We start from the raw sequence: 12,632 nt of genomic DNA, 5'->3' as shown, positions 1-12,632 counted from the left end.
CCTAATGGTTATCTTAAAATGTGTATATGTTAGTGTAAGAAACAGTGTTATCATAAATTCAAATATTGTAAAACAAAACCAGCTGCATTCATTATAAGTGCATTACTGCCAGGAACTGTAAATATGTTTTTGCCTGATAGCCTTTTGACTCAATAATATCCTGCTATCTTTGTCCGCCAGGCAACTTTTAAAATCAAGTCGAGACAGGTTATGATTTTTACAGTAAAACTGAGTTTCAGAAAAGCATCATTTCAGTTTCATAGTTTAGGATAATTTAAAATCCAGAATATAAATTCTTACTAAGGTGATTGAAAATGATCTTTCAAGATAATTAATAAAAAATCCAACACACTTTTTGGTGTTATTTCTGTAAGATACACAAATGCACACAAACCCTATCATATCATACCATACAAACAATTTTAATTGTGTAGTTACAGTCAATAACCACTCCTAGTCAGAACATTTCTGCATAAAGAAAATTGTGATACACTTATAAAAACAGCCAGCTGTAACAAAATAACTGGTGTTTTCATAGCAATAAACTCATAAAAAAGAAATACACCTTTATACAGAAAATTTATACAGCTGTAGCTTTAAAATTGATTGTAAACCAAAGGAAGACACATTGCAAACATCAATTATTTTCACATTAATTGCATAAGTTTCTAAGGTGATCTATTAGTTTGATTTACCTAAGCTTATTTGCATGATAGTAAAAATTGCATACAACAATAAGAGTGAAGCTTATAGTATGAATTGCTTGGATAACATAGAGCACTTTTTATAGGCAACTGTGTAAAGCACATTTTTTCTATTTAAAACTTTTAAGACACTTTGTTTTACTGCCCATCAAAATACACTTATAAATAGGAAAAAAACCCAATATGGTAACAAGAGAAGCAATATTACATTTAACGGAAACTTCTAAAATTAATTACAACATGATATTTAAAGATCTACAAATAAATAATGGGAAAAACCATGATTCACATTTTGTTTTCAAAAATTCATATAACAAATGAAAATGAAAAAGATACAGTGACTTCTTACTTTTGAAAAAAAATCTGAGTTACGGCAGTGCCATATAATACAAGGCATTTGTTGGCATATGTGAACTTTAAACTGCATCTCACAGTCTATAGTTCTTTTGTAACATACAATAGAGCAAGAGTAACTAACTCTTTTATCTTTTACTTAAATAAATGTTAAGCTTTCATAGATCAAGTGTGGAGTGTTAACAATAACTGGGAAAAAATAAAAACAATAAGTCACAAAATAATGCTTGTCTGAAAGCTCTAGAATAATAATAACAACAATAAGAAGAAAAACAACCCACAGATATCATGCTTATTGGATACATGTTGATGTACCCAGTGAACACAAATTAATATGAAACCATCTTCAATGCTTCATTTCTATCGCTGAAGCAGTTTGTAAAATATTTAGTGCAGTCTGTATTAGCCTTAATTTTTTCAAATTTTGTGCAAGTTTTGGAAGATTCATAGGCCAAACAATGAATAAAGAGGTTGATGACAGTATACAGGATGGATTTTTCTTTTTATTAGTAAGCAGTTATGCTGTTGAATAAATACTATTTTTATCAGTCTTTCAATACAGTGTTACAGTCAGTATTCCCTTCTACTGATAACTCATCTTCTAATTTAACTGAAAAAAGTGTGTTCGTACTTTTGTCTTGGATACCCTCTTCCAAATCCTTAAGTAACTCGTCTTCCTTATATTCTGCCACATCTACTTCTAAGCCTGAGTTATCTTTCAGCTTTCCATGGTGTTTGACATAGTATCGTTGGTTCTGAAAGAACTTGATAATGGTGTATTTTGGTAGGTCGAGCTGGGCTGACAGAGTCTGGATTGCTTCTTCATCTGGATACAGGCCTACATCTTGAATAAAACTCTGAAGAATGCCCAGAGCTTCTACGGAAATTTTTGTTCGTGGACGATTCTTTTGACGATTTTCATCCTCAGATTCAGCTGGTGATGCTACTGTTGGCTGCCTTGGGGGTAATCTGGGACCTGGAGGTGGGGGCTGCTGCTGCTGCTGCTGCTGCTGCTGGGATGGCTGTTGCTGGGATTGCTGCTGCTGTTGCTGATAGACAATGAAAGAAAAAGTTAAGAACACACATTGAGAAAGACACTTTTATTAAAAAAGGAATAAAAAGATTTGTTTTCACCTATATTATTTAGAAACAACCATAACACTGTTTGATTTGCAATAAAATGCTTACCCCTCTGGTTTTCACTTTCACCATCTTTTTTTTTTCTTGCATACATTTGCCTTTCCTGATTTATACAGTCTATAATATAATATTCCTAATTAATATTAATTAATAATATTAAATACCAATTACTAATATTAATAGTAATGTCAATACTATTAATAGCATTAATACCAAGTAATACTATTAGAGTAGTATTAATACTATACTAATATATTAATACTATGTTAATATTAATAAAGTAGTAGTCTTTAGAAATAAAGACTAAATACAGATAGCATGTTGATAAAAATGTTAATGCTAATGATGGTTAACTAAACATTATCAATATTTCAATCAATAGTTCATAAATTGACCCCTGTATTATAATCAAAATATCCATGAATGCTACTTACTTACTTTGGCATAAAAAGTTCAGGGCACTTTATATGTTTGAGTAATAAAAAACAGCACTTTCATTCCAGTTTATCAAAGATCAAAGAGTACGCATGTACAGTGCAGAAAAGTACTGAGACATCTCACCATTTGTATAGACATGAATCAGGGAAGATTTGGATTTACAAAGGGAAGGGAGTCTGAGAAAAGTATGTGTAGATCATGCCTGATTTTTTAATTATGGTTCTTACCTATTATATATTGCAGTATGTTTGTAGTAGATAAGTAGAGAAATGTGGGTCATCAAGTGACTGGACCCAACTTTATGACCATTTTATTGGGGTTGTTAAGTGAATCACTGCAGTAATTAAGCAAATCATATTGTCAATAAGAGAATTACATAGTCATTAAATAAATCTGGCTTCCCTCATTGACTTTACTTGTTGAAAGCTGGCTGGGAAGGTTGCAAATTGGAATCACTCACTCACAAGATGCTGCAATTGTTGTAAATGAAAACTGTTTGCCAAGTGTTCAAATTATTATCATACGTTTGTGGGGGGGTGGTATGACAGTTGCAACTTTGAGGAAGTATTGTAAGTATTGTCACTTTTTTCAGCATCGTTGTAACTTTAAAGCATCATTAAATGAATAATCATAAATTGAGGACTGACTATATATTTTCCATTGAAGGAACAGTTTTGCTTGCAAATGTCATCTGATTCTAACAAGGAATTCCAAATGACTGGGTGTGATCACATTATTTTTAAAAGAGGAAAGAAGGAATCCTTATTCAACAAAATGATGTATGAACAAAAAGGTCTTCTTTGTTCATACAGTATGAGGAAAGTAAGGTTGAATGTTGAGGAAAGTAAGGTTTTACACTTACTTTTGGCAAGAAAAAAATGTACAGATACAGAGTAGGTGATACCTGCCTAAGTAGTAACTGAGAAGGATCTAGCAGTCCTACTGGACAATCCCTTAAGTATGAGCCAGCAACGTGTTGCAGCTATCATGAAAGCCAGTGCAGTCCTAGGTTGCATCAATGGAGGGATACTATCAAGATCATATGAAGTGATAGAACCACTTTATACTGCACTGGTAAGACCACACTTGGAATACTGCATCCAGTTTTGGCCAGCATGATACAAAAAGAAATATTGAGACTCTAGAAAGTGCAGAGAAGAACAACAAAGGGATTAGGGACTGGAAGCTATATTATACAATGAATAGTTGCAGTAACTAAAAATGTCTAGTCTAATGAAGAAAAGCACTAGGGGTGACATGATGGCAGTCTTCTAATATTTGAGGGGCATTTTCAGAGAAGTGGGAGGGGCAATCTATTCTCCAATGTACCTGAAGCAAGACAAGAAGTAACAGATGGAAGCTTAACAAACAGAGATTCAACCTGGAATTAAATTTCCTGTCAGTGAGAATGATTAGTGGAACCGCTTGCCTCTAGAAGTAGTGAGTGCTCCATTATGTTTCTAAAAAAAAATGTTACAGGTACTTTTGTATTTTTATATGCTATGTGTAATCTGGGTTTTTTCCTAGACTCACAACAAAGCTCAAAGAGCAAGTGGCAGTTGTGGCTAGGAGAGCCTTCTTGTTATGTACCAGTTGCATCTTTTCGTGGATCATGATGTCCTGCACTCATTCCCTAGTCAACTCTCAGTTGAATTACCACAATATGTTTTACATTAGGCTACCCTCGAGGAATATTTGGAAACTACAGCTACTGTTTTTCCCTGAAAATATGACCTTGAAAGTAAGTCCTAGCTTGATTTTTACATGTATGCCCAATTTAAGGCCTACCCCCAAAATAAGCCCTAATTGAGACCCCACCCATTCCAGAGTGCATGGGTAAAAATTAGGCTATGGTGGGGATGGAGGGGTGGAGCTGCCCTACTATTTACCTTTGGATAGTTGCAACCAGACTTCGCACACCCTGATGCCTGCCTTGCCAGCCCATTTCTTCTGCAGACAGCACAGCTCTTCTGAAGGCCTCTGCAGCTGATAAGAGAGCTCTGAATTGATCCAGAGCTCTGTTATTGCCTGCAGAGGCCTTCAGGAAAGAAGTACTGGCCTTGCTGGCCACAGAAGAAGCTCCTAAAGGCCTCTGATACCGAAAAGGAATCCAGGGTGATGCACATAAGTGAGGTCAGTGGACAACATCCCCACTCCCCCAAATAAGACCTGATGCCTTTTTTGGTGGTAAAAAAAAAAAAAAGAAGACCCGGTCTTATTTTCGGAAAAACATGGGTAGTACAGAATGCAATGGCACAGACAGTTCTGGAGGCTCCTTGGGTGGCACATGTAACACCATTTTATGCAAGTTGCATTATTTGGCAGTTTGCTTCCAGGGCCAAGGTTTGATTATTACCTTTAAAGCTCTTAATGGCACGGGACCAGGTTATAAGAGACACTGTCTTGCCCAATGGAACTGACTTGGCTTACTTGCACTGGCTGAAAGGGTCTTCTTTGGATCCCATTAGCCAAGGCATTTCAATTGATGGAGTCAAGGAGAAGAGACTTCTCTGCCCTGGCTCTCACTTCTGAAACATCCTGCCTCCTGTGGCAAGATCTTAAGTCTGCCTTAGGAGGCAAGATCATAAGTCTTCTGGCCTTAAAACCTGGACCTTGGAGTTCTGATAGAGACATGCTATGTTGGATGTTGGAGACTGATTGGTTTTCTAATCTTGATTTTAATCTTTTTACGCTTATGCTTTCATTTTATTGTAACCTCCAAGAATCACCTGGGCTAGTGAGTTTGGAGGCATATACATTAAATAAAAATATAATTCAAATAAATACTTCAGTACATAGTATAAACCAAATTCTGCATTCATTTCTGAATTGTTGCATTCAAGTCTGCACTATATATTTATCAAAAAAGAAAAAAAGAAGAAAACCTATGTTGATAAAATAGCCAGTTTATAGTAATAGTTAAAGTATCAGGTTAGAAATTAGGAGACTATGAATTCTAGTCCTGCTTTAGGCACAAAGACAGCTGGGTGTCCTTGAGCTAGTTAGTTCAGTTTAGTCTTTGAAAAAAAGCAATGTCCAAGCATTTTTGAAAAAAATAAAAAAATCTGTAGGGACTTGTCCAGGCAATTTCTGAGAATTGGACAGAATTGAATGGAAGAAAAAAAAGAAGATAATGAATGAGAAGCACAAAATCTCTAGCATCAGAATAAGTTTTACATCAAATTAAGCCCATAGTGGGCTTGGCCAAGGTGGGCATGGCCAGTTTGATATCACTCACGTCAGGGGCACCTGTGGTAGCCCAGGCACTCTGGTAGTGAAAACTGAGCTTGGAAGGGCTGCACACAGCCTTTGCAAGCTCCATTTTTGGCTGTGACGGCCTCCTGCAACCCTGTGTCAGCTCCATTTTTGCTGGCAGAAGCACTGTGACCAGTCCTTCGCTGTTTCCAGGGCAGCCCCACAGGCCAGATCTAAGCACCCCATGTGCCAGATCCAGCCCCTTGGCCTTGAGTTTGACACTCCTGGCCTATACTTTAAAATGGTTTAAAGTGCAAGTTATACTTGCTGGGAAAGCCTAACTATGCAAACTTCCCCAGCAATATATTTTCCTCTAAAGATGTTCACTTTGAATGTATAAACATTGACAATGAAGGAAGCTGCCAAGTGTCAGAGAATGGTCACTGGGCAGCTTCATTGTCCCTTTGCTTGCATGGAAACTATCATTATTCAAATTATTACTAAGAACCAAAATCAGTATCTGTAAGCTAATTATTTAATTCGATGTTTAGCTCATCTCACAATTGTAGTACATAGTTTTCAAAAGTAATAGAACTTAATTTCTACCTTGTGTATTGGATAAATTACTGTAAACAGAACACACTTGGTTTTATGTTACACTTAACATAAATTGATCCTGAACTTTTAGCTAGTTAAATCTCTATAATAAACAATACATACGTTTTACAAAAAGAAAAACATATTTTGTTTACTACTTGCTACATATTTTGTCTTATATTAAATAACAATTAACAATGAGAATATAATCGATAACCTCAGAAATTTTCTCTGATAGGGAACACAATAAAAAGATATTTTAATAAATTAAGTTTGTTTTTTAAAAAAGCACAGTTGCATATGCCATATGTTACCATTTATTATCATTTACAATTATAAGAAACTGCCTGTATGAAGGGCTTGATAGTGTCAGCTATAGTCCAGAAAAACCCTAACTATTCAATTATGAAGTTTAAATATCTCATAAAGTTGTAAGGAAAAAAGTCTCTCTCTCTCCCACCATGTGTGTGCATGGGTATGTATGTATAAAACAATGTTACACTACCTAAGAAGCTACTTTGAGAAACATGGACAAAATCTGGGACATAGATATAATAAAATATAAAATTATGAAATTAATTATTCTAGAACACATTTAGCATCAAGTTAAACAATTTTGACAACTAACATAACTCTTGACATGTATGGCTGGCCTAATACTTATGATTTCCATGTCGCATTATTGCTGACTATTGGCTATACTATTTGGGGCTCATAAAAACTGAAGCACCACAAGTTCCAATTTTTGATGAAAAATTCTACATTAACAGGTATCTCTATGTGTATAAACCATAAAATCTGCTGGGAATAATTACTAGTACTATACATTATAAGGGAAGAGAGTTGTGTATATGAACAGCTTTCTTAGCTTATATGCTAGTACTCAAAGCCAGACAATACTAGATTTTTTATCTTGCCTTTTGAGTTGGATTGGTTATAATTTTAACTGATATTCATGTTTTAATTTATACTGCTAAAATTGAATGCCTTGAGTATGAAGTGGGATATAAAAAATACACAATTAAATAAATAATGAGCCCATCCATGATTACTAGAACTGGTAGCTACTAATTTCAGTAGGGATTCATTTTTAAACATTTTAAGTCAACAAAATTTTATTAGCAGGTTGGATGAATCTTGGAAATATATTGCTGCATAATTATTTCCTTTTATTTCTACATGTGGTAAGTGTATTCAAATATGTGATTTCCAGGCTTTTGCAATAACACTTTATAGTAAATTATTTGTTTACCCTCTTCAGCTAAATCACTCATTGTAAGCTACTTCACTTTTACAATTTTGATCAACCACTGTCCAATTGCTTCATTTTTTTTTTAATATCACAGTTATGCTAACTTCTGAAAAACTCTATAAATCACTTTCTGGTAAGCTTTATAAATAGCTTTTATAATACAATAAATGACTGAAAATCTTAGAGTAGTGAGTAATCCATTACTTATAGGGGGAAAAAAGTCCAATGCTACATTTTAAACAGAATGGACTTTAAAAAGACACAATTTATTTATAATTTGTATTTAAAACTTGCCCTTTAAATACATTGTAGGCTGGGTTACAATAAAATTAAGCCTCAGCCATTCCTAAAAAAGACAATTTACCCTGATTTGTTTATAAATGGAAAGAAACAGCTGGATCAAGTTCTAAAACCTCTCCATGTCTCTCCTACACATTAATCCTGTGCCAGCTCACCTGAGGAGCAGCACCCAGCCAAGGTCCAGTTGTCAGCAGGCCAGGTAAGAAAGCGCCTCTATGCTCTCCTTTCCCAAGGGTGGTGGGAGAGGGGCTCTAAAGGAAAAACAAACAAACATTGACTCATCCTAACTTTCAAACTGAGGGTAAGTAGGATGAGAAAACTGGGCCAAATCTATTCCTCTTCTGTATGCTTCAATGAATCTTCAAACTTATTTTAAAGCTATAACACCTAAAATAGCTAAGCATTATGCATTTATGAATTTATGACTACATGTGAGAGACTTATACCATTTTAAAAAAAATGTTATCACTTTTAGCAATTCACCCAGTTGCTGGTATAAAAAGTGGTACAAAGGAAAAATGCTTCACATTATTCTATTAGTGAGCCCATTTTAAAGCAATTTTTACATGTGCCCATTATTTTTTAAGTTTAAAATGAACTTTGGAAATCCAACATGGAAGACCTGCCAACAGAGGGCTTCTAAAATTGTTTTTCACAAATACCTTTGCATTGAGAAAAAAAGTCACATATTCTACTGAAGATGAGTGTTTTAATTCATACTAAAACATTTCTATTTAACAAAACAAGAAGAGATAGAATCAGGGGTGGGATTCTACCAATTCGCACCTATTTGCTAGAACCGGTTGTTAACATTCTAAGCAGTTCGGAGAACTGGTTGTTAGAAGAAATTACTGGCCTAATCCTGTAAGGAAGGCAGGAAGGAAACATTACCGAAACTGCCTCTCCGTTAACCCTTATTACATTCTTGGCAGGACTAGACTTCCTGTCTCAGGAACTTCTCTGGAGTTTTTTTTTTCCTTCCTTTTCTGGTAGTTTGCTTGTGTGGAGTGACCATTCAAAGTTACAATGGCACTGAAAAACATGACTTATGACCATTTTTCACACTTACGACTGTTGCAGCATCCCCACAGTCATGAGAGGCCAGGAGGCCACGAGATGCATGCCTCGATGTGAGTGATATTGAGTTGGCCACGCCCAGTCAATAACAAGACCACCAAGCCATGTCCACCCAGTCACATGACCACCAAGCCACGCCCACCAACTAAGCCACGCCCACAGAACCGGTTGTTAAAAAATTTGAATCCCACCCCTGGATCAAATGGTTTTCTCTTAAGAATAAATTGTTTTTTTTTCCTTACTCCTAAACTGAATTGGTCAAGGTAAACTAACCTGCATTTGCTCTGCTGGAACATGAATAATGTGAGAAGGCCTGTCACCATGGTGATGAACTGCATTGCTTTCTTGTTCATAAATGGCATCTCGTTCAGGCTGAGGAAGACTGAGAAACCTCCGGATCATTGACAGATTCTCCCACAGAGTTCTATTGTCAGGTGAGGGATCTTCTTTCCAACGCAAGAGTTCACAGAGCCAGCCCTTAAGACAATGATCAGCAAAACATTAGATAACTTTATCAAAAATTTAGGTGCCAAAAAGCATTTTCCTTGGAAGCAAACTGAATAAACTGAAAATAAAATAAACTGAAAACAAATTGAACATCTTTGCCCAATCTCACTTCTTCTTGAGAATCCTATAGACATTTCGTAGGCAAAATCTCAGTATATAAAGCTAGTGTCATGAATTTTACCAACCTAGTATACAAATATCTAGATTAAGAATAACTTTGAACTTGTTAAGAGAAATCAATTGCAGCACATCATTATTTCAAATATACAAGAAAAAAGAACATGAAATTTGAGTTTGGTCTACTAGTATCTCTAAGGGTGATTTTTATCTAATAAAAATTTGCATCTGTATGATAGGAAAAAAACCATACCCATATTACTTTAAAAAAAAGAATCATGATATTATTCTTTAATTCAGAATTAGATAATGTATCCTAGTTCACATTAATCATATAATTCAGAACCTATTTGAAGAAACATTACTGAGCAGACTATCTTCTTTCTTGTTAAGTGCTCAGAAGGGCTCTGCAGACAGATCAAAACCTGTTGATAATGTTCCAGCCAATTCAGTCTTCTGGTTTGAAAAAAAAATTGAAAATTATGATTTTAAGTATTATATGAACAGGATCATATTTTTGAATCATGTTGCATATATCCATGAAAACTATGTATAAAAGCACCTGCTTTAATCCAGATATGTTCTAGTAGAAAGCAAGCTTGAAAGTATGCCAAAAGATTGTCCCAAGAGAACTCTAGCAAATGCTAATTTGCTTCTAAAATAGATGCACAGATTTTTTTTTTCCTTAACGGTTTAGCAATTGCCTACATGCCGTCTTAAATTATATCAATAGCATTAATTTTTTTTATATTTAAACTGAGCAAATATGACAAAAAACACCAATGTGTAGCTTTATCAGTCTAAATGCCTCAAGACAAATACAAAAATGATACATAATTGTCCATGGCAAGTTAGGTTTAAATGCTAGAATGCTTTAACTATAGAATAGTTTAAAAATATTGTTAACATTAACTTCCTATTTTGAAATACTACTTATGAAGACCAATGTCTTATTACAATGTAATAAAAAATTAAAACACAGGAACAAATCCTGTTTAATCCACAGATTAAACTCTTAACAACTGTTAACAAAAATCGATGAAAATATTGATAATATAGTTTTTTATTGATAATATAAAACATTTTAGGGTGTTTGTAAATTGTAGATAAAACACAGTGATAAATGGTATGGGCAACCACTGAAAAGACCCTGGGAACTGCTAAGTATTATAAATATGGTATGTAGTTTTTAAAAATGTTAATAAATATCTTAGTTTTAGTGGCAGACTGCCTGGTAGAAATGTTCCATGGAATAGTAGAACAGTGTGCTTTAGTTTTTCTTTTGGATTGATTCCTTTTAATCTTTGATGACAAATATCTAGCACAGTTGCGTTATCCAGTGAAAAACTATTTTTTCAACACATACTGAACATATCATTTAGACAAAAAGACCACCAATTTCAATACATGCAAGCATCTTTGCTTGAAATTTTTTTCTAAAAAATGAAAATGGAGTTTAGAAAAGAAGTCTTGTTTGCAAGTTTTTCTTGGTGATAGAAACCAGCCCAAAGTTAGAATGTCTATTCTGTTCATTAAAGCAGACCAAAATTTTTGTTCTTTTTGCGAAAGCTTGGGAAGAAAAAATGTTGTTACTCTGAGAAATCCACTGAAGCGTTCTATGCTGGTGCATTAGACCATACTAGCTCTTACATATATGAAAGACAGAATTACTTAATTGGTAATAAAAAAAATTGACAAGTGATTCTGCCTCATCTTCAACTTTAGTGGACTAAAGTAATGATGCCACATTAAAGCAAAGATATATTTGATCAAATAAATAGATGAAATATATCTATCTATAAAACACCCTTTCGGATATTCTTAATATTATCAAATTTTCTTATTTCCTAACAGTCTGCATGATTCAAAAAGTGAATCCAGAAAAAAAAAACCACAACAAAATCTACCCATTTACAAAGTATTTTGCTCTTTTTCTCACTTCTATGTTTCGAGTGTCAACTTATCCTTATTAATTACCTATGTCCGATAAAACATTTCCAGTAGTTGGCTATTAACCTTTGCCCTGAAATAATTCTTCCAATTCCTTCCCCCCTCAAATAGTGTGATGAATTGCATGTTTAAATACAGTAGCTTTTCTAGGGTGATCTAGTAATTTTAAAAGATTAAATGTAATGCATTTTGTCAAAATACAACCGAAACTTAAAACATGAAACATATCTTTTTTTATTATAAAAAATAAATTATCCCTAACTTGCTAATATTTTAAAAATAATATTTAAATTTTTAGAAATATTTTTAATGAAGCAATATAGAATTTTTGTATCTTAAAATCTAAAACAAATATACAGTATTTGTAACATTTCCCCCAAATATGTTAACTCCACAATTATTTGGCATATTTATTTTTTTTACTCCTGAGAAACCCATCCCATCCTTACCCTTGCTGCCAGTGGGAGATGCTTTTATAAAAAAATTCTTATTGAGCGGTAATTCACATATTTTATTTGTTTAACAAAATGGCTAATAGGATTCAAACTCAACAAACAAATGAAACAAATGAAAATTTATATACGTAACTTGTAATAGTTGTAACACTATGAAAAATGCGTCATGCTTCAGATATTTCTCACTGGGAGCATGTTCATTTGGGTAAAATCAAAACTGAAAGGTATGGCCTACACAACTGGAACTATGCCAGAAGTGAATGCATTACTATTCAGAGTGGCTAGTTTAATCTGGAACAATGGCTGAAATGTTTGTGTGTGTGTGTGGGTTCATTAAAATTACATATTCATTAAAAGCCCTCCTATATTGGTATATAAAAACACATATGGAAGACTGCCCTTAGGACTTGTACGTACTTGGAAAAAAATACATCCTAAAACAACAGTAGGAACACCCTTCACTACTGTGCAGCAACTCTGCCAGGCAGCATTGCACTGCATATAAAGAAGGAGCAAAGAAAGCAAAATATAAACATTAGTCACATG

The 12,632-nt window shown here is 34.2% G+C and overlaps 1 protein-coding gene across 9 annotated transcripts in view; it reads right to left on the bottom strand.

Moving 5' to 3' along the window:
• Positions 1 to 403: 403 nt before the first annotated feature.
• Positions 404 to 12,632, bottom strand: part of SATB1 (SATB homeobox 1) — a 107,479-nt gene continuing 95,250 nt past the window's right edge. For 5 of the 9 annotated variants that reach the window (XM_087946387.1, XM_026673565.2, XM_087946388.1 and 2 more), the window contains 3 exons: positions 9,331 to 9,534; positions 8,136 to 8,231; positions 404 to 2,107 (listed from right to left, as the gene is read on the bottom strand). In XM_087946387.1, the coding sequence (XP_087802513.1) occupies positions 1,604 to 2,107; positions 8,136 to 8,231; positions 9,331 to 9,534 (804 nt within the window). In that variant the 3' untranslated portion in view covers positions 404 to 1,603. The remainder of the gene's footprint in view (positions 2,108 to 8,135; positions 8,232 to 9,330; positions 9,535 to 12,632) is intronic. The other 4 variants (XM_087946389.1, XM_087946391.1, XM_087946390.1 and 1 more) reach the window with 1 other exon arrangement.

Source organism: Notechis scutatus, chromosome Z, assembly GCF_049901735.1.
Source record: "Notechis scutatus isolate UNSWTSFEM ecotype Mainland chromosome Z, rNotScu1.2, whole genome shotgun sequence".
NCBI lineage: Eukaryota > Metazoa > Chordata > Lepidosauria > Squamata > Elapidae > Notechis > Notechis scutatus.
The sequence above is the reverse complement of the archived record's forward strand: the minus strand, read 5'-3'. Positions and strand labels throughout refer to the sequence as shown.